This window comes from Neofelis nebulosa, chromosome 2 (assembly GCF_028018385.1).
Source record: "Neofelis nebulosa isolate mNeoNeb1 chromosome 2, mNeoNeb1.pri, whole genome shotgun sequence".
Classification (NCBI taxonomy): Eukaryota; Metazoa; Chordata; class Mammalia; order Carnivora; family Felidae; genus Neofelis; species Neofelis nebulosa.
In genome coordinates this window covers 144,483,054-144,509,251 of record NC_080783.1, presented here as the reverse complement: position 1 = coordinate 144,509,251, position 26,198 = coordinate 144,483,054, and the positions used below count along the sequence as shown (strand labels likewise).

Genomic DNA, 26,198 nt, shown 5'->3' with positions numbered 1-26,198 from the left:
CCCCTCACCTGCTCCTGCTCTGTGGACACCTACCTGTGTGAAGTGTTGGGGAGAGGGGGATACTGGCCTCAATACCATGTGGGTCTGTTTGCAACCACCTAATTTCACTAATTCTCAAAAGGGGAGGAGAAGGTAGGGACACGTGACAGCAGTTTGTAAACATATATTCGATATCATAATTTAATCCTTAATAGGAAAAAACCAAGCTGTTGTTTTCACGACACAAATGTCTAGTGGGGTATGCCACATAGAAATTGAGCTTCCGAGAGGTGAAGGAAGTTTCTGGGAAGGTAGGCAGATTATTCTCCTTAAGCCATACTTAGGAGGTTGAACTTTATTCTGAAAGCAAGTGGGGGAACTACTTAAAGGCTTTAATTGGAAAGTGACATGATTTGAGCCTTTTTTCATTTCTTTTGGTTGCATAGTGGAGAAAGAATTAGGGGGTAGCAAATCTGAAGTCTGCATACCAGTTAGGCTGTTGCAGTAATTCAGTTTAAAAAAAAATTTTTTTTAAGTTTATTTTTGAGAGAGACAGAGTGCAAGGGGAAGAGGGGCAGAGGGAAACAGAGAGAGACACAGAATCTGAAGCAGGCTCCAGGTTCTGAGCTGTCAGCACAGAGCCTGATGTAGGGCTCGAACCCACAAACTGTGAGATCATGACCTGAGTTGAAATTGGACGCTTAACCAACTGAGCCACCCAGGTGTCTCTGCAGTAATTCAGTTTACGAGATAATGGGCCTTGGATTCTGGGTAACAGCAGCAGGAGTAGAAATAAGCAGGTGATTTGGAGAAAGAGATACTCTAGAGGTTCAATAAACTTGGACTTATTAATTCATGGGAAGCCAGAGAGGAGTCAAATTAGACTTCCAGATTTCTGGCTTGGGCAGCTAAAAGGTGGTGGTGGTAGTGCCATATCCATAGAGAATGCTGGAAGCAACACTGAGGTATTTGGAGATCCAAATACATATTTTCCCATTCCTTGGCTCTAGGAGATGGACAGAAAGGCCAGGAATGGATTCAGGGGCCGACATCCACTTCTGGGTCTCCCACCATGTTTTTCCAAGAACAGAGACAGCTCCTGCTGTCTACTTCCTCAGGTCTGTCCATTCTTTCCCTCTGTTCTACTGAGCTAGGGTTTTCTCTTAGCCTTTTCCCTCCTGACTCCTCACCAACACAGTTGGAGCAGATGATACATTTAGAACAAAGTCACAAGGAAAAAGTTATGTCATCCTGAGGGTAGAATTTAATGATGATAAAACAAGACACACGTTAATAAATTGATATGTATCTTTTTTATTATGCACAGATAAAGGACTTAAAACTGTGGTTATCAAAACTATACATCTAAGCATGTTCATAAAATTGCCAACACATTGAACAGAGAAAAGAATACAACAGGGGTGTTCAAACTGGCCACAGGGATTTTAAGGGTACTCTTTTTACCCTGATAGATGAAACACAGCAACAAAATCAGGCTCACTCAGGAAAACCCAGAAGAAACAAGCATTGTTTTTGGAAACTGATAATAGTCCTTTTTAGAAAAACATCTGTCAGTTTCATGAACAACCCCCAGATAACACAAACAGGAAAAAGGTCACACACACACAATTCGCCCAACCAAATGTGCTCTGTTACCACAACCATCACTCACACCATGAGGTAGTTACTGTACGAAATGACCAGCACGCATGTGCGCACCCCCCCACACACACTCACAACCACGCCCCCTACAGAACACACACAGAACATGGGTTTACAGTCTTATCACAGACAAGGAAAAGACCATTTTTGTTTGTTTGTGTAGACAATGCTCTAGAAGCAGCTCAGACAGAAGACACCTCTGACTTTAAAAACAGAGGAACTGCTGGTGAATACCACATGGTGAAAAGCTATAAGGTATCCATCCCACAGACACTCTGCCTGGGGAGTTTGGAGCATTTCAACAATAGCTTTGGCTTGGTCAAACACAACAAAAATGATCTCTGTGAATTAGAGTGTAGCCGGCAGAAGTAATGAAAGACTTTGTAGACAGAAGCATTTAACTGGAATATAACAACAGCTTTAAGGAAACTTGCAGAACTTGTTATAAACTAGAGCTTGTACTTTGTATTGAAACTGTGAAGTATGAAGTGATTAGAAATGCTGTAATACAAAACTGGGGAGAGAACACTTTTTTTAAAAAAACATTTTTTAGAAACATTTCTGAGATACTTAATTAATGACATTCACTCTCCAGTGAACATGGGACCGGGTTTATTATCAACACAGATTTCTTGATCTGAATAATACTTCTGACAGTAAGACCCAAACAATTAAAAGGTGATTTTTTTTCCTTCTCTTTCTTTTAAAATCTTTTGGTTTGCATCCATAAATTTGTAAATTAATTTTAAATTATTTATAAAATCATTGGCAATGTAGCATCTCTCTCAAAAATATACATTTAAATATAATCATCACAAAAGGTTTTAACCCTGTCCATCTAAAGAACTGGATCTGTTTAATACCTCTTAATAGATGATTTTGTTTTTAAGAGGATGGAAAGGGTTTTTTAAACAGCAAAGAACTGATCAAAAGAATTCACAGTAACTGAAATTAAACATTTCATATGGAGTAATTTAAATTTATCTAAAACACTTAAATATATCTTTATACACACATTTTTGTAGTAAAATATAGCTATATGTGACTTAAAGACTCTAGTCTTCTTTGAAGACATCTTTAAACTTTTTTATACATAGAATATGCTAAAACAATACATTCTGCTGAAGGTTAGGCAAAGCGCATTATTTTCAAACACAGGTAGCATAATCTAGGTCCTCCACTCTGATACCCTTATGTTAAAAAATTAACTGAAGGAAATCAATTCTCTAATCTCGTATCTTCATTTGTATGTGGAAATCTGCAAAATTTTCAATAAATCAATGCAGGCAGCCTGGAAATCTTAGCCCTCAAGTAATCTGTTCTGGTTAATATTATGCAGATTGAATATCTATACTTATCAAATCAGAGTATTATTCTATGATTGGATGATATGTCTATCATATCAGTGACCAACATGACAGATCAGTATCATATCAATGACTGTCAGTATCTCCACCTACTTGTGGGCTGACAGACACTGCCCTCAGGTCTTTAGGGTTCCATTCAGAGAACCAGGCACAACTTCCTTATTTTAAGGGCAGTGAGATTCACTTATGAATATTTTGGAGTAGAAACTAGCCTGTTCTTTCTGTAGGATTTGGAGTCATTTGGGGGAGAATTCTGGAAGAAGATGAATATTTCTTTGCAACGAAGCTATTCTCAGTAGTAAATGAATTGGCATGGCAACTTTCCTCGGCCTTCTTTTTTAACACAGACTATCAGTTGAGCTTATTTTAGCTGCAAAGTGGCATGATATTATTCCATTTTAATGAAATCCATCTCAAATCCTTTTTTGAGGTTGGAATATATTTAAGGCAAGAGAACTAAAGCAGTCCACACGAGTGCCCTTTTCCAGATCTCAGCACTTTCTTGGCAGAATCGGTGACACTGTTCAGATAACCAACCAGAAACCAACAGGATCTGCCGTGCATTTGCACGAACAAGAGCTTCGTTTTTCACAAAAGGGTCTATTAACAAGGTTGACACGTTTTGAGTGGAAATACTAATTCTCCCAAATACACTTAAGTTGCAACTCTGAAGACACAGGGTCTTTTAAAAAGGGGAATGCATTTTCTCTTTTCCAACGGAGAAAACAAATGTGCCAGATGACATGGTCTATACCTGTACTTGCATATATATTACTGTGCAAATTCCTCTCCAACTTTAAAACTAAATTTGCCCCAATTTATAATTTTTCTCAGAATGCAATGTCATAAATGGGGACAAACATGCAGTCCCAGATTTTGGCCATTTTCTATTTCTATATGCTTATGAAGCAATACAAACTTTGCATTAAGACATTTTTGCAGTCGGTGTGCGAGTGTGGGACAGGGGGGAGCAGGTAAGGTTATCAGCACTGGTTTTGGCCCAGGGCCCTAGAAAGGAATGTTGTTGTGATGTGTGTCAGGGTGCAGTCCCTGAGGGCGGCACCCATCAAGCAGACAACATCAGCCCCCAGAGGGTGTGACAGCAAAGTGAGAAGTGTGTGTCCAGAAGGTGCAAATTAGACACGGAGGAACACACTGAGAAAATCTTGAAGTATTTCTTGTGTTATACATCTTGGTTCAGTTATACAAGGCTCTTTGGCCATATCTCCTCACTGGTCCTACTGTCTGGTTATCATCCTCTCACCAACTCCTCGAGTCAGGGTAAATCTCGGGGCCCCAAATTATGGACAGTCTTACCTGGACAAAGCAGCATTTTGAAAACTGGCACGTGTTTCACATTGAAAACCCCCAAGCCCGGGCGGGGCTGGTGGAGAAGGCCACCACCTTGGCTTTCTCACAGGAGTTCTAGTGTGTTACAGAAGCCCAGGGGGCACACGTGTATTAGCCCTGGGCGGGGGAGGAATACAACAGGTGGCCTGCGTGTTGGAATTCACTCTCTCTCCGCAATGGCACCGCGCTGCTGCCTTCCGGCGCGGACACGCGGGGCGGGCGGGAGGCCGCCGGTCCCCTCCGGGCGGAGGCGGGGAGCTAGGCTGCGCTGCTGCTGGAGCAGGGCGTGCTCTGCGTGCTGCCGATGCTGTGCGCCGCGCTGCTGTTCTCCGAGGCCGGCGGGGAGGTGGGCACTTGCTGCCTTCCTGCCGTCTGCCCTGCGGTTAATGAAGAAAAGGGACGAAGAAACACGCGTGTTACGTGTGCGCATCCGTGACAAGGCCAGTTATTTCCCCCCCCTTTTCTGTTCTATCTGATGCTTCTCTCCTCCGGGGTCAGAAGCAGGTAGACCAGGCCTTACACAGAAAGTGGTCCTGTTTGTTGGTGTTTTGTTTTGCCTGGTGAAAAGAGAACTGTTTACAAGCTGACCTATGATAGGCAGTGTTAGTGGCTAAGACTCTGACAGATGACAATAAATCCCCGGGATTTCAGTGCCCAGGACCTTTGAAGAAACCGCCACCATTGGTACCAACTGACCAGCCCCTGTATTCAGGACACACAGCCTATCTCTTCTCATAAAGATACAGTCAGGTTTGGAGGATGAGACATTTATTTATTTATTTATTTATTTATTTATTTATTTATTTAAAAAAGTCTTAACATTAATTTATTTTTGAGAGACACAGAGAGAGCACGAGCAGGGGAAGGGCAGAGAGAGAGAGAGAGAGAGAGAGAGAGAGAGAGAGAGAGAGAGACTCGGAAGCAGGCTCCGGGCTCTGAGCTGTCAGCACAGAGCCTGACAGGGGGCTCAAACCCCCAAACCATGACACCATGACCTGAGACCAAGTCACGTAACTGACTGAGCCAACCCGGGCACCCCAAGAGGGTGAGACCTTTAAACTGTACTGAGAGAGGTCTGTAGTACGGGGGCCTTTTTCTGAATATACTTGCTCAAAATGGGGGTGGTGAGCCTAGATTTTGCCCGAGCTACAGCACAGCCAAATGCTGTGCGGCCCATGAACACAACCCAGCTGAGAAATGGAGGCAGGACAAGCCTGCTCTTGGAAAAACCTTTTGGGAAAGCAGTTTAGCTGTTGGCACACAGGGAACTGTGGTTGCCTGGGAACAACCTCCTCCATCCTGCAGTTCACTGGGGGTGCAGTGAGAATATCTCCTAACACATTAAGCATCCCACTTTTCATTACGCATCCCACTTTTCATTACACATCCCACTGAATTTTAGCTAAACCCATTCCTTGTGCCAAATGTGCAGTGCTTTGGAGGAGGAGGAAACCCTGGGTCACCCACACACATGGTTTGCATTTAACACTTGCAAAAGTGAAGTCTTTTCTTCAGCGAAACTGGTCTCAGGGCAGCCCTCAAAAAATGGCTCTGTGTAGGGAAAAGGGATCAATGCTCTCCAATGAAAAACACTGCATTTTCTCTGAAAAGTCAGAGCATAAACTTAATAATCTTCTGGTCAGCAGTCGCCCTCTTCTAATGTTGGAAGCCCCAGAGGGCCAGCTCTGTTTATGAATGAGCCTCCTCTTTCCCGGTCCTGCTGCAATACACAGCTATCAGCCAGAGAGATAAGCAACCCTCTGCCTGCTTCATTAAAACAAAACACAGAGCAAAGGCTCGACTCCTCAAGGGCGGGATCTCAGCCTGTTACTTCCATTCCCTTTCTGGGGCCCCTCAAAGGACTCTGCCAAAAGAGCAGCTCTGCAAAATGTAGAACCCGTTCATGCCTTCGCGTCTGGTTACAGCTTCCCCTGTCACCCATTTTACAAACCACACAACTACAGCACACATTTTTGCATCAACCTCAGGGCATTTGTGTGCTTGCTGCATTGTTTGGCCCGTGCTGTCTTTCCTCTGATTATCTTTTCTTCCGGGACTGGTGGGATAGAGAGAGGATAGGGGGCCAATATTCCTCAGAGGCAGAGAAACTGTATTTCCACTCTTCTTGGTTTTTTTAGGCAATCTATATTTTGGATGTTCCCCAGCTTTACCCTCTGCCCTTCATGTATGTATGTAATTAAAGATCTGGAGAAGTTTGCCTCTATGACAGAGACTTTCTGCCAGAAATTCACTTTCCCCAGAGTGGGAGCTTATTTCTAGAAGGAAATCAAATCTCTTAGCTATTCTGATGTCAAAAAAACAAAACAAAACAAAAACCCCCAAACAAACAAAAAACCCCAAAGCCTCCAGGGACCCAAACAACTTGTGATATACTTTAAAAATTCAGCTCCCTTAAACCCACATGTTGATCCACACCCAGCTGCATTGTTATGCTATTAGAAGGACTGATGGGGCCGTGCATGAAGCACATTTTTGCAACACTTTTCTCCATTTAAAAAGCAGCAGGAATCAACACTCCACCTTCCCTTTTTGGCTCACCTGGACTTCATTTGTTCAGCCTGATAGCAGCTAAAGCAAGGTGGCCTTGCCTCATTTATTGACAGTGAGCAAGTCTGTCTCATCCAGAATTGGACACGGGCTTGATTATTCAGAGTCAGGAAAAGTGCCAATACTACTCCCTGCCCAGGAAGTATGAGTACTTGCTTTCTGATGTCTGTTTGCTGAATGTAATTTGTTGGCATGCCAGTTGATTTTAATCAGTGCCCATTAAAAAGGTCTTTCAGCTTCCAGTTTTGGAAACTCTTGTGCTAACGCAAAACACTGTCTAAAATGAAAACTCAAGCAAAGCCAAACAAAGAAGTCCCCTCTCCTCTCAAGATTGCAGGATGTATTTCACCACGGTGGACAAGTCAACTTAACCTAATAATCTACTGACCTCGAAGTAGCTACACCTGTGGTGAACGTTGCAAAACATACAGACTTGTGGAATCACTATGCTGGACACCTGACCTAATGTGACACTGTGTGTCGGCTATACTTCAGGAAAAAAAATGAGGAAAAAAAAAAGCCAACCTACTGACTTTGAGCCAATAATGTGCCAAGCCAAGGAGAATCTTTGTCTGAGAATCTGGTCAGAAATACTGAAAATACTGTTTTTAGAAATATTAAAAATACCTTCTCCTACTGTGGTGGCTATTTTCACATGGATGAGATTTCTCTCACGTTGTTAAAAGCTTTTACCTTCTTTAAAAAAATTTTTTTTAATGTTTATTTATTTTTGAGAGAGCGAGTGAGCGAGCAAGCATGAGTGGGGGAGGGGCAGAAAGAGAGGGAGACACAGAATCTGAGCCAGGCTCCAGGCTCTGAGCTGTCAGCACAGAGCCCAACGCGGGGCTCAAAGTCACAAGTTGCGAGATCATGACCTGAGCCAAAGTCGGAGACTTAACTGACTGAGCCACCCAGGCGCCCCAAAAGCTTTCACCTTCTGACAAATTACGACAAGGATTTTTTGTTGTCAGATGGAAGTGGTGCGACAGAAACAGTCACCCTGAGAAACAAAAGTCTGATGTGCAGATGCTTCTGCTTAAAAAGCCAATGGAGTTCCCCTGGGTTTTCTGAGATGGGCCCTTTGGCTTTCTGCTCTCTATCACAGTGACCTCTGATTTCTTGGAGCACTAACTCGTAACATATCCCTTGGGTGACTAATACAACCACCCTACTTCCGGAGAAGAAGGGCAGGGAAGACCCCAGAGCTAAGCAGAATAGGCCCACTTAGCAAATGTAAGGAATTGAAGGAAGGATCCTTACTCATGAACATCATAGTTGGCCATCAGGAGAAATGTGTTCAGTCTTCACGCTTTGCTCCTAAAATTTCAAACCCCACTAAGGAAGAGAGATGTGGGGAGGAAGGACAGTAGAGGAGGAGGCCTTTGGAAGAGGGTGTATTAGAAATAATTCCACCCAGTTCACATATTTGCCTGTGGCTGAGCCAAGATGTTGCCAGAGATGCTTTCAGAAACAGAAAAATATATTTCTTAAGGGATAATCTGTTTTATTTCTTTAGCTTGGCATGGAGTTGTCCAGATCTGATTTCCTGCCACCTCTTTGGCAGTCTACTTTACAACTGGATTCTTATCTCTGCATCTTGCAGCATGGCAGGTCCTGGGGAAGAAACTTCATCTCAGAAAGATGTGAATAACTTGGAGAGGCTCCACGGGGAAACAACAACAGAAGAATTTTAAAGAAAGGTGAGAGGAATCTCAATTATTTAGCCCAAAGGAGAATGTTTGCAAATATCACCCAAAGAGGATTATTATAAAGAAGAGCAGACAGCTGTGCTTTATCTCTCTTGAGGGCAGAACATGAGGAAATGAGTTTAAATGGTAGCACTAAGGATTTAGGTCACAGAGAAAAGAACTTGCTGATTATGGGGATTGGTTAGTTATAAGGGGAATTTATGGAATCTCTTTCTTGGAAGACACTTAAGCATTGGATTGAAAACCATATGCCTGGGGATGGCTTAGCTTTAATATTACTTGATGCTGGAAAGAAAAAGATACTGTCTGCAAGGCCTATGTGTTGGTTGTAATTATGGACCAGTCAATGTCTCAACCTCCTGATATCCTAATTGTAATTATTTTACAAGCTTGCTCCCGTAAGGATAGTGAACTAGATAGACTACCTTTAGTTATAGAAATGTTCATTCATTATTTATCATTTCCAAAAATGGTCCGTCTCCACTCTCCAAGCTAAAAGATTTTCCTTCTGCAGGCGAAACTCATCAGGAGGAGTACGTCTGATGTTGTTATAATTTATGAGGAAGGGGGGAGAGGTTCCAAGGCAGGAATTAAAACCCTTCAAAATGTCCTGCCTATCATTTTCTTTCTGTATTCCTGCAATACAGCCAACCTATTTGCCCCCACATTTTGGTTTTCTGTGGCTTATTTTACTTTAACTTAACCTGAGCACATGGGTGCCGAGAGTGGATTCCTGCCTTCTTTACAGTCGTACCAGGGCTCCCATCTGTTCCAGCTGCATCTTCCTGATCCCTGGGACTCAGCCTCTTGCCCCCTACCTTAGTCACACCTGTCTTCCTGCTGCTTCTCTCTGCACCTGGACTAAACTTGGGAGCCTGAAGAAACTTCAGACTTCTGGAAACATTTGAAGCCCCTAGAGATGCTCCTAATTAAAAGCTCTTACCTGACTCAGGTAAACCTAAGTAGGTGCTTGACTTTCACTTTAAGAACACATGGTATGTTCAACTGAGGACTGCTGAACAGAAACCTGAGGGATTGGGACAGGCATGCCTACTTTGAGACCTCAGCATTTTATACTGCTCTGTGGAATGCAGCATTCCTTCCACTCTTAGATTTTTGTTCTGCCTACATATCTGAGAAACGTTCATTATCTTACATTTTTGTAGGACTTGGGAGTTCATAAGACTTTTCACATGCATTCTTGCTTAAGTGCTCTCACCGCCAATGACCCTGGGCAGAAGGGGTCACGTCTATGTTTACTAAAGGGAAACGTGGTTCATAGTAAGGTAACAAGACTAGCAGTTGAACAAACTAGATCTTCAAGTCCCAGGGCTGTACAGAGACACACATGGAGGGCAGCCTCGCCCCGGACCCCTGCCCTCTTCCGTCTTCGTCTCTTCTTCCTCTTATTATCATCACACTGTGAGTACATTCTGTTCAGTGGCCACAAAGGCAAGTTACATAAAGTAAAGATAAATGATGACAACCTCTAACCCACCCTCCTGCACAGTTTTGTCTGCAAAAGGAAGGTCTTTTAGCTTGGAGAATGGGGAGGCTCAATTTTGTAAACGATAAACAGTGACTGAATACTTCTCTAAACTAAACACAATCTAGTTCACTCTTCTTACAGGGGTGAGATAGTGAAATAATTCCAATTAAGATATCAAGAGACTGAGACATTGGTGCACAATGACAACCTACACGGAGGCCAAGAGAAAAATCTCACCAAAATGACACTGTACAGATTTTATTTTTAAAGTTTCTTTATTTATTTTGAGAGAGAGAGAGAGAGAGAGTGGGAGAGGGGCAGAAAGAGAGGGAGAGAGAGAATCCCAAACAGGTTCCATGCACAGTCAGCATGCAGAGCCTGATGTGAGGCTCGAACCTATGAGACCGTGACATCATGACCTGAGCTGAGATCAAGAGTTGGTCACTTAATTGACTGAGCCACCCAGGTGCCCTGACACTTTACAGATTTTTAAAAGGCATCAACCTACAAGAAAGAAAAAAGAAAAGCAGGAGTGGTGACAACATCAATAAAATATTGAAAGCTGGTGAAGAAATGGGTGAGTAGTAAGTGATGTAGCAGATTTAAGAGAGCCAGAACCTAAGCCAACAGTAAGAACAGATGAGCAACAACCAAGTTATAGTACAGAACCCTCAAAAATTCAGGAAATGGTAGCACCAGTTACTCGCAAAGACGGCAAACTTGAGGCTGCAAGCACTAGGGTTGACTGACTGCTGCTGTATAAGCAGCAGTGAGATTTTTCTAGATCCCCTTCTTTACCCTGTGGAGTGGGACCCTGCCCATCCTTATCTGGGAGGGAGACAGGAAGTTTACTCTCCAGAATATGAAACTGAGGTTTCCAGGAGTGAACAACACCAGGACAGCTGAGAGCAGAGAACCCAACTCAAAGAGGAAGATTAAATGAATGTCCTGTAGGTTGGATGTTGTGGTGCCTAGAACGCTGACAGCCAGACCTGCACTCCCCAGGAAGAAAATAAGAAAACCTATTTTATAGAAAACCTGGTGAGGAAACCTCAAGAGGAAAGATCCAAAGATGAATTATTAGGAGTTACTCAATAAAAGGCAGCCAGATCACCCTAAGGGAAGTTCACAATCAGTATATCCCATCTATATCCTCAAAACTTACTCATTCTTAAATAATCCTATATTAATATTTTCAGAGGGATAAGATATTACACCCGTAGGAATAAGATATATATTTTTAATTCATAGGAAAAATGTCTTGGAATTGAAACATTTGAATGCAGTAGTTAAAAATTCAGTAGGAAATGAAAAGATAAAGATGATGAAATCTCTTTGAAAATTAAGGAAAAAAGTAGAAAACAGAAAAGAAAGGAAAATTGGGGAACCATTCAAGAGGTTCATCTTTATAATGATTTCTAGAATGAGAGAACAGAGAAAATAGGAGTAAAAACAAATGATTCCAAAAATCTCAGTGCTGGAAGACATGAATTTCTAGACTGAAAGAGCTCCATAATGTATGAAATCCACCTAAGTCAAGGACTGTCATTGTAAAATTTCTCCCAGAAAACAAAACAAACAAAACAAGCCAGCAATTTGAATGGCTCTGAGTTTCCCAAAAGCAATCTTCAGAGCCAAAGGTCAATGAGGAGTGCTTCTAAGATTCTAAAGAAAAATTATTTATGACCTAAAATTCTGTACCTTGCCAAGCTGTCCACCAAGTGTTTGTATAAACTGAGGATATTTTCAGATATGCGAGGTGTGACAAACATTTACTTCTTATGTACCCTTTCAACAACGGAGGAGAAGACATGGAATGAATGACACAGGCCATTCAAAACTCCCAAGGTGCAGGAAATTCCCAGAACAGTAGTGAAGGAATATAAGAAGACAACAGTGTCCAATACAGAGGGCAGCGAGTTCACACATGAACAGGTAAAAAGGCTCCGGGAAAGATTTAGTGAAGAAAATGAATCAGTGGAATACTGTTGTCTGAATGCATTCAGAAGAGACTGAGACAACTGGCAGAGGGTCAACAGATGAATTAGTGAGAAGCGTACAGAAAACTAAGCCCGCTGCCTGGGTGGCTCAGACAGTTGAACATCTGACTCTTGGTTTGGGCTCAGGTCATGATCCCAGGGTCATGGGTTGGAGCCCTGCATATCACACTCTGTGCTGAGTGTGGAGCCTGCTTGGGATTCTCTCTCTCTCTCTCTCTCTCTCTCTCTCTCTCTCTCTCTGTCTCTCTCTGCCCCTCCCCTGCTCATGTGAGCAGTCTTGCTCTCTCAAATAATAAATAAATAATAACATTAAAAAGGGGTTAAAAAACAAAACTAATGTGGGGAAGGAGGGGAGAGATAATCATCAATTCTAGGGAAAATTAAAAATCATGCAGGAGAAACAATAATATACTATATAGCTAAATTGTGATTAGCATTTAGGTAGTTATAATATAAACAATAAATACTGATCTACCCAAAATTTGACTATAATTCTGTTAAGAGGATGGTAGGGTTGGGGGACAATCAGGGGCGTGAATGTATAATTGGGACACAGTGATGACAAAGAACTGAATTATAATTTTTCCATTGTTGAAAGAAAAAGCCTAAAGCTGTTAAGTCAAGAGGTTGCAATACTATACTTCTATTATTTCAATATATAGATTAATGTCCAAAACAATCAGCTAAGAGTCAGGAATGGTGCTCTGAGAAGCAAGAAAAGGGAGTGGGGCAGTAGGGGGCTCATGTTCTTCTAATAAGTCTTGTAGAACTATTTCAGTCTTTAAGCTATGTGCATATGTTACTGTAATAGGGCTAAAAAGTTTTACTAAAAAATAAAAGTAAATACTTTTGCCCCTCAGATCAAAAAAATGACAGATACAATTCTGCATATGATTTTTGGGACCTTTAAGAACTACAAGTTTGGGGGGCGCCTGGGTGGCGCAGTCGGTTAAGCGTCCGACTTCAGCCAGGTCACGATCTCGCGGTCCGTGAGTTCGAGCCCCCCGTCAGGCTCTGGGCTGATGGCTCGGAGCCTGGAGCCTGTTTCCGATTCTGTGTCTCCCTCTCTCTCTGCCCCTCCCCCGTTCATGCTCTGTCTCTCTCTGTCCCAAAAATAAATTAAAAAAATTAAAAAAAAAAAAAAAAAAAGAACTACAAGTTTGGGACTCCTGCACTAGCCAGACTCGCAGAAGCATGAAGATTCTATGGTTCCTTTCCAGCACCATTTCTTTTCTGACTGTTGCTCCTTTTTGTGGTATCTTAGTAGATAATGTAAGTTTTAGGAATGGAGTTTTCCAGAGTTAATATAGCCCTCAGGAGGTATTGCTTATGGCGCCCAAAGCTGTGATATGACAGAGGACGGACCCAGCTTTTTTAGACTAACACATGTTCCAGGTATGGAAGTATGTATCCACAATTCAAACACATGACTTGGTTTGGTGCTCTGTGCTTGGATGGAAATGAAGAACATAAAAAGAATTGGTCTGAATTAGGGGCTGTTTTTGACACAGAGGCAGATGCTGCTTGAACCCCCAAATATACAAGGTCTGAGTTTCACAGCTTAGACTATTGTGGATGTTGAATGCATTGAGTCTATGTATACACCTCTCTCCATTGACTACTGCATTAGAATCTCTTTTCATCTAACCTTGCTGTTAGCTGATCCAGGTAGGAAACTGAAGGAGTTCTGGACAGGATAGTACGACTGGGTTCTGAAGTGGGCCTTTTTCACACTTATATGATGTTGGTTTTCCTTATGAGAAGTCTTTAAAATGAACCAGAGGCTACAGCTTTTAATAAAAAGTCATTCTGAAGCTGTATCATATGTGATGCTAGCAGGGTTAGAGCCCAAATGACAGTGTCTATAAACCTTTTAACTTCCAAATCAGTGTAATTTATATTGCTTTGGAAACCATAACAGGAAGGGTTTTTGGCTTTGTTTTTCTTTAATCTACTTCCAAACCTATTTATATATTAACAAAATGTAAAAACTCCTCCCCTTCAGTGTCTGGTTTGTGGGAGAAGGGAGCAGGAACGACAAACCTTGGAATTTAATGAGCAGACCAATAAATGCCATAAAACCAAGCTTTGCTTTTTATCAGGTTTGTGACCATGGCTGTGCGCAAGAGTCTGGGATTATCGGAGTGAGTTTAGTGGGGTGTGTGTCAATAGTGAGTGCCATGTGGTAGCCCGATACTGCCTGGACCTGGCTGCCTGGCCCTACCCGGCCTGAGATGAACTTCCAGGGTTGAGGGTGTAGCTCCATGGCCAAGGCCAGTCATTGCTCTCAGCAGGCACATGTTAAGCATAGGCGGATAACCAGCCCATATAAAATCCTCAGGGCGACAGAGTCTTTTTGGCGTAGTTCCAAGTTCATTCCCAAAATACAGCATCAGCTGCCAACGGCCCTAGAACCTCACAGCCAGGCAGGAGATTGGGAAAGATTAAAAGGAACTGCTAGCATGAGATCTGAACATGTCAGTACACCTCTGACACATTACTTACTCTAAAATACTACTCTGCTAAAAGCCGTCCCTTCTGGTGCTTATATGAACTGTTCATGAGGAAGAATATGCCTAAATTGATTCCCAGGGGTTTGTATATTCTTAGAATCATTACATTTAGGATTAAGAGTCTCATTTTCTCTCTCACATGATATATACCTCACTCAAACATCTCCAATTGGGAACAATAGTTTGAGGACTCAAAGCTCCACTATCACAACTCCTAAGCTTTTGCTTTGGATTGTGTGACTTTCCATGCTAGGCACAAATGGATCTGATCTCCTTCGGCCATAATCTAAAATATCTCAGCCAGGGGATGCAGTATTTAAAGTAAAAATTCTGCTTAGGGATTAAGAGGTGACTTCTCAAAATGCCCTTCTGTGCTTCATCTCCCTTTAAAGCAGTCATCTTTTTAGCTTGTCTGGTTGAATGGCCCACAGTAAGGCCAAAGATCATGGCGCTCATTTGTTCAATGGAAAATCAATGAAATTCTAAATAGAAAGGCTGGACCTGCCACTGGCCTCGGGCTGATCAATCAAGCACAATTTACCTAGGTTCATAGTATAAACTCAAAGTATCCAAGGACACATAAGCCTAAGTAGCTCTCTAGACATACCCCAAAATGGATGTCTTTCTTTCCTATGTCTATCTGCAAGGAAACTAAGAAAGAAGCAACAGAAGGAAGGTCCATTTGTTTCTCCCCTATCGCACTAGCCTCGCCCCTTGCCAGGCCTGCATTCTGTACTGGGGTCAGAACAGGTTCTCTGTTCAGGCCAGAATGTTTCAACCTTGGGATTGAGGGGAAGGGGAAAGGGGAGGGGGGTGTGGCACATCAGAATTTGGGGGAAGGAGGAGCACAGCTTGAAAACAAAGTACCTTGTTTCACCATTTTTATTTGTTTGCAAATCATGAAAATATATTTTAACTTTTTTTTTTTTAATTTATTTTTGAGACAGAGCATGAGCAGGGGAGGGGCAGAGAGAGGGAGACACAGAATCTGAAGCAGGCTCCAGGCTCTGAGCTGTTAGCACAGAGCCCGACACAGGGCTTGAACTCATGGACTGTGAGATCATGACCTGAGCTGAAGTCAGATACTCAACCAACTGAGCCACCCAGGTGCCCCTCATGAAAATATATTTTAAAAATTTAAACAAGTTTATAGAAGAAAGACATGAGAAATTTATGCTTATCAAAGAGGGCATGGCATGGGTTTTAAAAGGGTCAAGAAATTCTGGTGTAAGCCACCGAGACTGGGGATTCTGGTGGGCAGTGCGCAACATCTTGGCAGAGAGGATAATAAAATCTTCGCTTCCTTTTTCACTTCCTGCCCATTCATATGTCTGCACTGAAGTGTTTAGCTTTGAGGGAAGGGTTTGTATTTCTGGTTTGTCTACATTAATTGTCTTTAATTCAACCCTAACCACAAAATAGCTTTATTAGTAGCTAAACTTGACCAACATTTCAATTGCAATTAACATAGTTTGAACATTCCTTTTCTTTACTTTCTTTCTTTTTTTTTAAATGTTTAGTTTTGAGAGAGAGAGAGATAGACAGAAAGAGTGAGTGAGCAAGTGCACTAGCAGGGAAGGGGCAGAGAAACACTGAGACACAGAATCTGAAGCAGGCTCCAGGTTCTGAGCCACCAGCACAGAGCCCAACGAGGGGCTTGAACCCACAAAGGGAGAGATAGTGACCTGAGCTAAAGTTGGATGCTTAACCGACTGAGCCACCCAGGCACCCTTGAACATTCCTTTTCTAATGGTGCTTCAGGCACACCGTATTTTTGCAAAACCCCATTTATGCCAAATACGTTCATGTGCAAACGGTGGGGATGAACTTTCTCTCTCATTCGTCAGTCCATCCATTCATGCAACGAAACCCTGAAAGGTCGCCTGTGTGGCAGACATACAGGATTCACAGCAACTACTATCTGACAGTCACACTCACCTGTGTGAGAATAGATGTACCACAAGGCCCCTGTCAGGAGTGCTCCGATCACAAATGCTGCAAATGCGATGCCCATCACGGTGAGGGTGTCCAGACCATGGAAGATCTCTACAAAGGAAGGGAAGCCAACGCATACTTTCAGTGAATCTGCATTATACGTTACAATTTTATATCTGTGCCACAAGCACTTTGGGAAGGCTGAGCCCTGACTAATAAAAACAAGGGTGAAATGAGGATTCCAAGAAAATGCAGTGTATTTGAAACTTGCATGTTTTTTTTCCCCCCAAAATGAAAATAAAATGATCCGATTTCCAAGATATCCTCCTCACTTTGCAGCCTCCGTGTGAGGCTTCCATGATCGAAATGTGACCCACAGCAAACACTCTGAACAATGATACAAGAAAACACACTTCAAATACTCTACAAACATGTTTTCATGAACATTTACAAGTATGAGAGATGACCGGAAGAAAGGGAGTGCCAAGGAGGAAACATGAGGTAAGGATCGACTCTTCCTATAGATTTTAACTTTTCAGTGGTCTCAGTTCAAACCCTCCATCTTAACAATTATGTATTGTATCATTTAAAACAACCTACTCTTTAACACTTTTCCAACCGTGATCTTTCTACGAGGGGGACGGAAACATGTCTCGGTGTGGAGGGATGTCAGTTTTATGGTCAGCAAAACACATAAATAGAACCAATTGTTCCTCCACTTGGCAAAGATGTTTATACTTGAAATTAATTCCAGGCTACAGAAATAGAACATTTCCTGAGAACCACCTTCTTTGAATCACTTATAAAAAGTTAAAATCACTTTCTAAGAGAGAAGGGTTTTCAGTAGGATAAAATTTCTAAGGTGTCTTTTTTTTAATATAAATTTCAGGTGTACAATCTCCCCAATATTTCAATACCATGTTCCTCTCCAGTCAGAAGCAACTCCAGCTGATCTCCATATGAATTAAATCACTTTGCCTTTCATCTCACTTCAGTGTAAAAGATCTAATTGTAGACAAATATGACTCCCCGAGTAGCCCCAGAACTAACTCGTAAGGGCTCAGGAAAAGTAGGTCATGGTGGCAACGATTCTAGAAATTAGGAATTCCCAACCTGATGGCTACTCTTCTAGGCCATGTGTTCTTTGGTGTGTTGACTTCTGGAAAGTGGGGATTGCACTACTTCACCTGCTGAAGGCAGGGAGTGAAGAAAAGGAGTTTGTAAAAGGTCTGGGATCCTGAGGAAGGAGTAAGAATTGGGAAGAACTCTAGAGGTTAAGATGAACCAAGTCATCAAACAATTTAGTCTAGTCTGCAGGTATTAAAAGATGATTTGCCTTTTTATGCTTACAGATGCAAAAGAGAGGCATGAATGAAAGTTTTTAGTAAAACTTCTCCGAAATTCTAAAAATAGAGATGTCATTTATGAAAATTAGACTGGGTAAGTATGAGAGAAATGCGCCCATATGTGTCTCTTTGTGGGTTCATGATAATGTTCCACAATATTGTTCAAGTAAGATCCTTAACTAGAACAGTATAGTGCTTTGCATAAAGGAACTCACTAGACCTTCATGTGTAATGTGATGGGGTCAGTAATGGAGACTGACCCAGACAGTCGTAGGGAAGAAAAAAAAAAAAAAAAAAGCAGAGATTCTCTTCACAAGGCAACACCATCTAGAAGAGCTTCTGGGTATACAGCAGGAAGCCCAGGCTCTAGTCCTGTCTGACTGCCAATTACAACCACAGGCAAATCTACTTAAATCTTTTGGTTAGAGTTTTCGTCCAGAGCGAGTGACAAAATTGGCCCGGACGATTTCCAATGCATCATGTTGTAGCAGTTGGTCTCTCTCTTTTTTTCACACATGTCTCCCCAGGGCCTCCATAACCACCCCTCGCCCCCCTTGGACTAGAGACTGTCTAGAAGACCCAGCAACTAGTTCCCTTAGCCCTACTTCTCTGAGAAGGTAATTACTGTTGATGATGCATAAGCAAACCACTCCCATAGCTGTAAGTTAATGCTTTTAGATCACAGCTGATACAGGTATGCAAATAATGAACTCTTCTCTCTAAAGCTAAGTAAGGCCACACATGCCAGTGGGTCAACAAATTCATATTTAAAAGAGGCAGACAGGGGAAAAAAACCCAGAAGGATGAAGGAAGGACAGAGGAAAGGAAAAAGAAAGTACGAGATTATGAAAAAATGGGGGAGAAGGGGAATGGGAGCAGAAGTCTCCTTATCAAAACTCAAAGTTTGCCAAATGCTCCATAACCAACTCATTCTTATAAAAAGCCCAGGAGGCTTCATTTCAAAATAGATGCGTAAAGACTTACGTGGAGGAACTGGATTCGGTTCCTTAATGCTTAGACTGGTTTCTGGAAAAAAAAAAAAAAAAGAAAGAAAGAAAGAAAGAAAAAATACATAAATCATGATGCATTCCACAGAGAAACCAAGTTTTAAGCAAAAGGTCATCAAAATCTGAGCAGAGACTGCCACTTTCCTATTTGTTAATAAATACTCGGTGAAAGCTTTGTCAATCATCCTCTTTAGATGTCAAAACTGTAACATGGGTTACTCAGAAATTTTAAACACTGCACTTTGTTAACAATCAATTGTATAGGTTCTCCAAATTGAAGAAAACCTGAAGGCCAACTTAAGGAATTTGAGTGTGACAATGTGCGTGTGTGTGTGTGTGTGTGTGTACACACCTTTATATTAACAAGAGGATATGATACTTTCAAATACCATAATTCTCCAGTGTATTCATGATGTTCTTCCACTTTCAAAAAGTTTTTACTTTAATGTACACAAATTTTGTAAAAATGTCTTTATTCTTCTTAGTGCTATTATCCTCTAGTGCAGCTCCTTTTCATCACACATCTGCATTGGTTACAGAGCTTTCCTAACTGGTCTCCTTGTCTCCACCCACTGCCCTGCTGCATCTGCCCCAAATATTTCCTCCTCTATATTTTCCCCCACACCGAATTTTCCAGAGTCCAGAGTTGATTAAGTTATTGTTCTGATTAAACTGCTCCATGACTTCCTGAACTTATAGGAAAGAAAATCCAAGCTCTAGCAGAGCACACAAAGTTCCGCCTTCCTCCTCTACCGACCTGTCTATAGTCTCCTTTCCTAGGGGTCCTTCACCCATATTTATTTAAGCTCCCTAACTTTTCCATGCTGCTGTATGTCATCACACTTTGCAAGCCATTCCCTGAAATACCCCTTCTCCCCAAGACCTGCACTGTTGGTATTTTTGCCAGGAGGACTTCTCTGACTCTCCCACTGCCCCAACCTCCACCCCAGCAGGGCTGGTCTCTACCCTCTCTGCTGATTCCACCCCACAGTTTTTGTATGTATACTACATCACATCGTAATTCTCTACATTTTTTTCTGCCCTGAGGGCAGGGTCAAGTTCTTCCTTATCTGTACATCTTCAAGGCTCAGCCTAGCATAGAATAGGCTGACCAGAAATATTCAGTGAAGGATCATTAGATTGTTGATATGCTTTTCAAAAATGGACACAATAGAAGAAGCCTGGAATAAGACTATATAGAAGATGCTTTGACATTCCCATAATTCTTTCGTGTTCAAATCTCATTTGAGGTTCACACCAGCCCTGTGAGGGACGCAGAAAAAGAATTCTTATCACTATTTTACAAATGAGCATCCTGAGACTCTGATATCATGTGACTTGCCCAAGGTCACAGCTGGAAAGCATCAGGGCAGGGGTTGATCCCAAATTCCAGATTCTACTTAGTAGGCTAATGACTAGGGAATGTCACTTTGTCCTTAACAGGAAAGCACTGATTAAGAAGATACTGTGACTAACGGTGAGAAAAGCTTAGATCATGAACTAAGAATAAATTTTATTTACTTTATTTTGAGAGGGAGGGAGGGAGGGAGAGAGAGAGAGAAAGCGTGAGCAAGCAGGGCAGGGGCAGAGAGAGAGAGAGAAAGAGAGAGAGAGAGAGAGAGAGAGAGGGAGAGAGAGAAAGAGAGAGAGAGAGGGAGGGAGGGAGAGAGAGAAAGCATGAGCAAGCAGGGCAGGGGCAGAGAGAGAGAGAGAGAGAGAGAAAGAGAGAGAGAAAGAGAGAGAGAGAGAGAGAATGAGAGAATTCCAAGCAGTTTCCATGCTGTCAGCAAAGAGCCTCACGAACTGTGAGGTCATGACCTGAGCCAAAATTAAGAGTCGGACACTTAACCAACTGAGCCACCCAGGCGCACCTTTATTTATTTTTATTATATATATATATCGATAGATATAGATATCTATATATATCTATCGATATATATATATATATATATATACATCTTTTAGAGAGAGAGAGAGAGAGCATGCACAAGCAGGGGAGAGAGGCAGGGAGGGAGGGGAAGACAGAGAGAGAGGGAGAGAGACAGAGAGAGAGGGAGAGAGACAGAGAGAGAGGGAGAGAGACAGAGGGAGAGGGAGTGGGAGAGGGAGGGGGTGAGAGGGAGAGAGAGGGAGAGAGGGAGAGAATGAATCTTAAGTAGGCTCCACATTCAGCATGGAGCCCGAAGCAGAGCTCTATCCCACAACCCTGGGATAATGACTTGAATTGAAATCAAGAGTCAGACACTCAACCAACTGAGCCACCCAGGTGCCCTAAATTTCATATTGTTAGGTGACTGGAAAAAAAAAAAACCCAAAAATATTTTATGACATATGAAAATTATGTGACATTCAAACCTATTCCATAAATAAAGTGTTCTTTGAACATAACCATGCTCATCGTTCCTGTATTGTCTACAACTGCTCGCACTTACACGCTGCAAGACCAGCACTGAGTAGTCAGGGCTGGGACTGTATGAGGAAGAAACCAAAAACACTATCTGGCCCTTTAGGGAAATAGTGTGCTGAGTCCTGGCACAGACTCTCCCCCGCTCTTTAGAGTTTCAAGTGGTCAGTGTTTAGCACCTCTCTTTTCACCTCCATTTCCACTCCATAAAGAAGGAACACACACCTTGTGCTGGAATCCACAGTGGAGTGAAAAGAACTTGTGAAAAACTGACCAAACAAGCAGCATTCGAGGTCACTGTTTATAAAAATAAAGAAGCTACACAGGATTGTAAATTCTCAGGATTAACCATCGCAGCTGGGCTGCAGCACAAGTATCCTAGTCCAGCCCTAGGGGAAGGAATGCTCCCGGATGAATCAAAGCCACCACAACTGAACACTGCCCCCTGGAGTTGTGCAACACGGGGGCACGAGGGTGAGGACATGTGCAGGTTATACTGAAATAGAATTACTAAAATTAAAATGATTGTGTGTTTTTAAGAAAATCTATTTCAGTAGGCAGAACACACACCGACTACAAAATGCACACAAGAGACTGTCTCCTAGGGGTTTGGTCCTATCAGCCTATTGGCAGTGATAAAATAGTGAAGGTGATGTCTTACATTTATACATGTGTATAGTATTTTACAACTGACAAAAAGCCTTCTCTTGGATTTTCTCATTTTAAACTCCCAAGAACCCTATGAAGTAGGGGTATCTAACCACAAAATTCTAGTTCCAAGGTGCAGTGGTTTGATTCGCTGAACTAAGTCCAAAGGCATTTAAAGGTCTCTGTAGTGTTCATCATGTGAGAAATATACACGCGTCTGGGAAGAGTTCCATCCAATCAACCGCCCATGGCTAAACTTTTTCACTCAGAATCCCTAAGTGGTTTTAAATAATGACTCTCCCCAGAGGAGACCTCACATGTGAGAATTTGGGTTTTAGAGCAAGGCCTCTGTGATGGATGGCATTGTTTTAAAACTCTTAATGGACTTAGCCTATGATCTAATCCTTTTCCCCCACCCCAAATAGGGGCCTTCTCGCAGCTAAACAGAAACATTTGGTGCTTATTTCCCCCGGGGTGAAGTTCCTCCATAAACAATAACAAGTACAAGCTGCAGCACTGAGGTTACAGGATTTTATCCTCCTTTTGGCTCCAAAAGTCCCCAATAACCCCTGTGTATGACTAAAGGAGCCTGATCTCCGCCGGAACCCTATAATCGAGCTGGCATGCCGAAAGGAAAACGGGAACACGGCGATATTTACTTTTGGTTTAAGGGTAAGATGGTAAGAAAGGAATCCTTGCTATTGCTGCAAAGAGAATTTTAACAATAGAGATTCATTTGCAGAAAGAACAAACTATAATCAACATTCTGAATGAAATCTTTTCATATACTCTTGAGCAAATTTTGGTCTGCCTCTAGAACCAAATTTCAGTTTGTTGGGCATGGTTTTCATAAACGGGATTATTTCTGGGGTTTTGCATGAGTAACTGACCACAGCTTTGAGCTTCCAGCTTTCAATTTAGTTCTCCTAAATATGGTAGGATTGAGCAGGCCCACAGGGAAACAAGGTGTCTACTTGGTACCCACATCTATTGGTGTTTGGCAAAGAGGGAAAGATAGGAAGATGAAGAAGCTGGGGACTCAGGAGGCCTCTGTGCAGACCCCATTTAACGTGCAGTTTTTACTAACTTCACTGTAAATGAACCCCTTTGCTGGTTCTTTCAATATTTATGGCATTCATTCCAATTACCCTGTCACTTATCCGCACCCTTCCACTTGATCACTGGTTCTTACCTGGGGTGATTTTTGCCCCCTGCATCCCACTGGGACATGTGGAAATATCTGGAGACATTTTGGGTTGTTACAATGGGTAGTAGAGGGGTTTACTATGGGCATCTAGTGGACAGAGACTAAGGATGCTGCTCAAAATCCTACAATACATAGGACAGCCCTCTACCCCAAGAGTTGCCCAGCTCAAAACATCAACAGAGTCAAGGTGTAAACCTCTGCACTACACAAGGCCTTACAGACGGGTTTACTATGTGCCGAGCATATAGTGGGTACCAATAAACATTGTTTGAATTAACTGTAATTATCATGTATATCTTATACTGTGTATATCTCCCCAAAACAACCTTCATGCTGCTTTCAGAGTAGTCTTCCTAAATGATTTGATCATTGGTTCCCTACCCAAGGTCTTTTTTTTTTTTTTTAAAGATGTTATTATTTTTAAGTAATCTCCACATCCAACGTGGGGCTCAAACCCACAACAGTGAGGTCAAGAGTGACATGCTCCACCAACTGAGCCAGCCAGAGACCCCAATCTTTTCGATGGTTCTTAACTTTTAGAGGTGCATGCTGGAATATTTATGGAAGAGATGAAATGTCTGGATTTCCTTCAAAACAATCCAGGGACAGAAAGTGGTAAAACAAGTTTGGCGGTAAATTGGTAGCTGCTGAAACTACACGGAGGATACATAGTAGTTCATTCTCCTATTCTATTCTATTCTATTCTATTCTATTCTATTCTATTCTATTCTATTCTATTCTATTCTATTCTATTCTATTCTATCCTATCCTATCCTATCCTATCCTATCCTACTCTCGTATATATTTAAAATTTTCCAAAGTAAAAAGTCCCTAGATACCTCTGTCCCTTACTGGATAAAGACTGAATGTCTTGGTCTGTCAGTTAAGCATTTCTACCATCTTTCTACTCAGCTTCCCCTCATCTCTACTTCAGCCTGAGGACAAAACCCGGCTGGGTGCTTTAGAGTATTTTTGTTCTGGAAAAATCAAGTATGTTCCAAAAAGTAACGCCTCTCTTGGATTAACTTCCAATTGACGTTTACAGCTTTCCCTTTCATTCCCCTTCCACCCCTACTCCCCACAAAAACCCAGTTTGGCTGAGAGGTTAAGAGGAAGGAAAGGAAATTAACATTTACCAAGTGCCCATGATATGCCAGGTGCTGTCCTGAGCACACTTATTTTTAAAAAGTTATGTAGTGGAAATTCAGTATTTTGAACATTTAACTTGCTAAAAATTACATATTGTATATAAATCATGGCAAACTTGGGGGTGATGTTTATTGTTCTTTCTCACTCATTTTTTTTATATGTGCCCTAAATCTCAGACAAATGATTATCTTCCCTTTCACCATTTTCAAAAGAATCATCACTGCTGTGGTAGAGCCATTTTTATTGTGCAAGCCCTAGTGTGTTCTCAAATGCCACAAAAATGGTCACAGCATCCAAAGCAAACAGCACTAACGTGCCTATACTTCAAAATATTTCAGAAAATATGGTAGGATGGCACTACCTCAACTATTTTAATTGTTTTGCCATAAACCATAATATGCATCGACTATTCATGTTTTCTGGGCTTTTTTGTGAGTTACAATTCAGAGTCACAGAACTTCTCAATTTTAATACTCTCTTAAACGGCTTACATGTGTCCGAACATCTTACCCTTTGGGGAACAGATTTTTTTCCTAAAATTCTTCATCTTTTCAGTTCACAATCATTAGAGTATTTGAGTATGAACTTGAATGCCAGTGTGAAATGGCATGAATAGGAGAAGGGGTATGAAAAGGGTGTGAGGAGATAGATACCTATGTTGCTTGTAGTTTTTATTAAAACCTAGAATCAACCTCTACCTAGGATAAGGCATAGGGTTTACAGAACACAAGCCCTGGAATCAAAGTGTCTGGATTTGAATCTCGGACCCACCATTTATTTATGTCAGGTTATCCAGTATTGCTCTATACTTGCCTTCCAGAGGGGCTATGATGATTAAATACGATTACCCACATGAAGCATTCAGCACAGAGCCCTGTAGTAAGCAAATGCCCCGTAAATGTTAGATAATCATTATCATCTCCATGACTATCATCACCACCAGCACAATCATCTGTTGAAAGTTTTAGCAGCAAAATAATGCTAACCCAAAGCTAGCTCCCAAGGGACTAAGGTGGTGATTATGTGCTGTGGAAGCTCAGATATATTCCATTAAAAATAGCAGCCCAGGGGCACCTAGGTGGCTCAGTGGGTTAAGCGTCCAACTCTGGACTTTGGCTCAGGTCATGATCTCACGATTTGTGAGTTCGAGCCCAAGTAGGGCTCTTGTGCTGACAGTGCAGAGTCTGCTTGGGATTTTCTCTCTCTCCCTCTCCCTCTGCCCCTCCCCCTCTCTCTGCCCCTCCCTCATGCATGTGCGCACTCAGGGGCTCTCTCTCTCTCTCTCTCTCAAAATAAATAAATAAATTGAAAAACAAAAACAAAAAAAACCAGTGGCCCAGAGGAGGGACCCAGAATTATTTAGTCTTGGCCGCCTGTTCTCTATGTCCATAGGAGGAAGAAACACCACCTGAAATGTGACCAGGCCATTAGCACTGGGAGTACAGACCAGCTCTCTGCTTGGCTGAGAAGCTGATAACCTGAGCCTTTATCTGCTGCTGCCCCAGAAAATCCAGTGTGGAGAAATAAGATGCACCAATGACCAGGAAGACCTGGAACTTCAGCACGGCCTTCAAAGAGCACCTGTGTGGCTAAAAAGGCAGTCAAACATCTCATTGGTTGGGTAATTTTTACCCCCAAATTCGTCCCAGTAAGAGATACTCCTGGAGATACTATAGGTTCTGTGGCTTACAAAAGTAACACACAAAGCTGGCAGAAAGACTGTTCATGATGACCCAGTTATTATTCAAATAACCTAGTGCTATTAGGCAAATGGTCACATCCCCATTTCAACTGATTATTCCAATTTACTGAGAGGCAGAGGGAAAACACAGACTCCAATGGCCTGCATCATGAAGAAATGATTT

The 26,198-nt window shown here is 42.1% G+C and overlaps 1 protein-coding gene across 3 annotated transcripts in view; it reads right to left on the bottom strand.

Annotated features, from left to right (window-relative positions):
- Positions 1-1,273: 1,273 nt before the first annotated feature.
- The window catches only part of TGFBR3 (transforming growth factor beta receptor 3), a 207,080-nt gene continuing 182,155 nt past the window's right edge, over positions 1,274-26,198 (bottom strand). For 2 of the 3 annotated variants that reach the window (XM_058716599.1, XM_058716600.1), the window contains 3 exons: positions 18,903-18,944; positions 16,576-16,683; positions 1,274-4,735 (listed from right to left, as the gene is read on the bottom strand). In XM_058716599.1, coding sequence (XP_058572582.1) covers positions 4,617-4,735; positions 16,576-16,683; positions 18,903-18,944 — 269 coding nt within the window. In that variant the 3' untranslated portion in view covers positions 1,274-4,616. Of the gene's footprint in view, positions 4,736-4,800; positions 4,916-16,575; positions 16,684-18,902; positions 18,945-26,198 lie in introns of those variants that run through there. The other variant, XM_058716601.1, reaches the window with a different exon arrangement.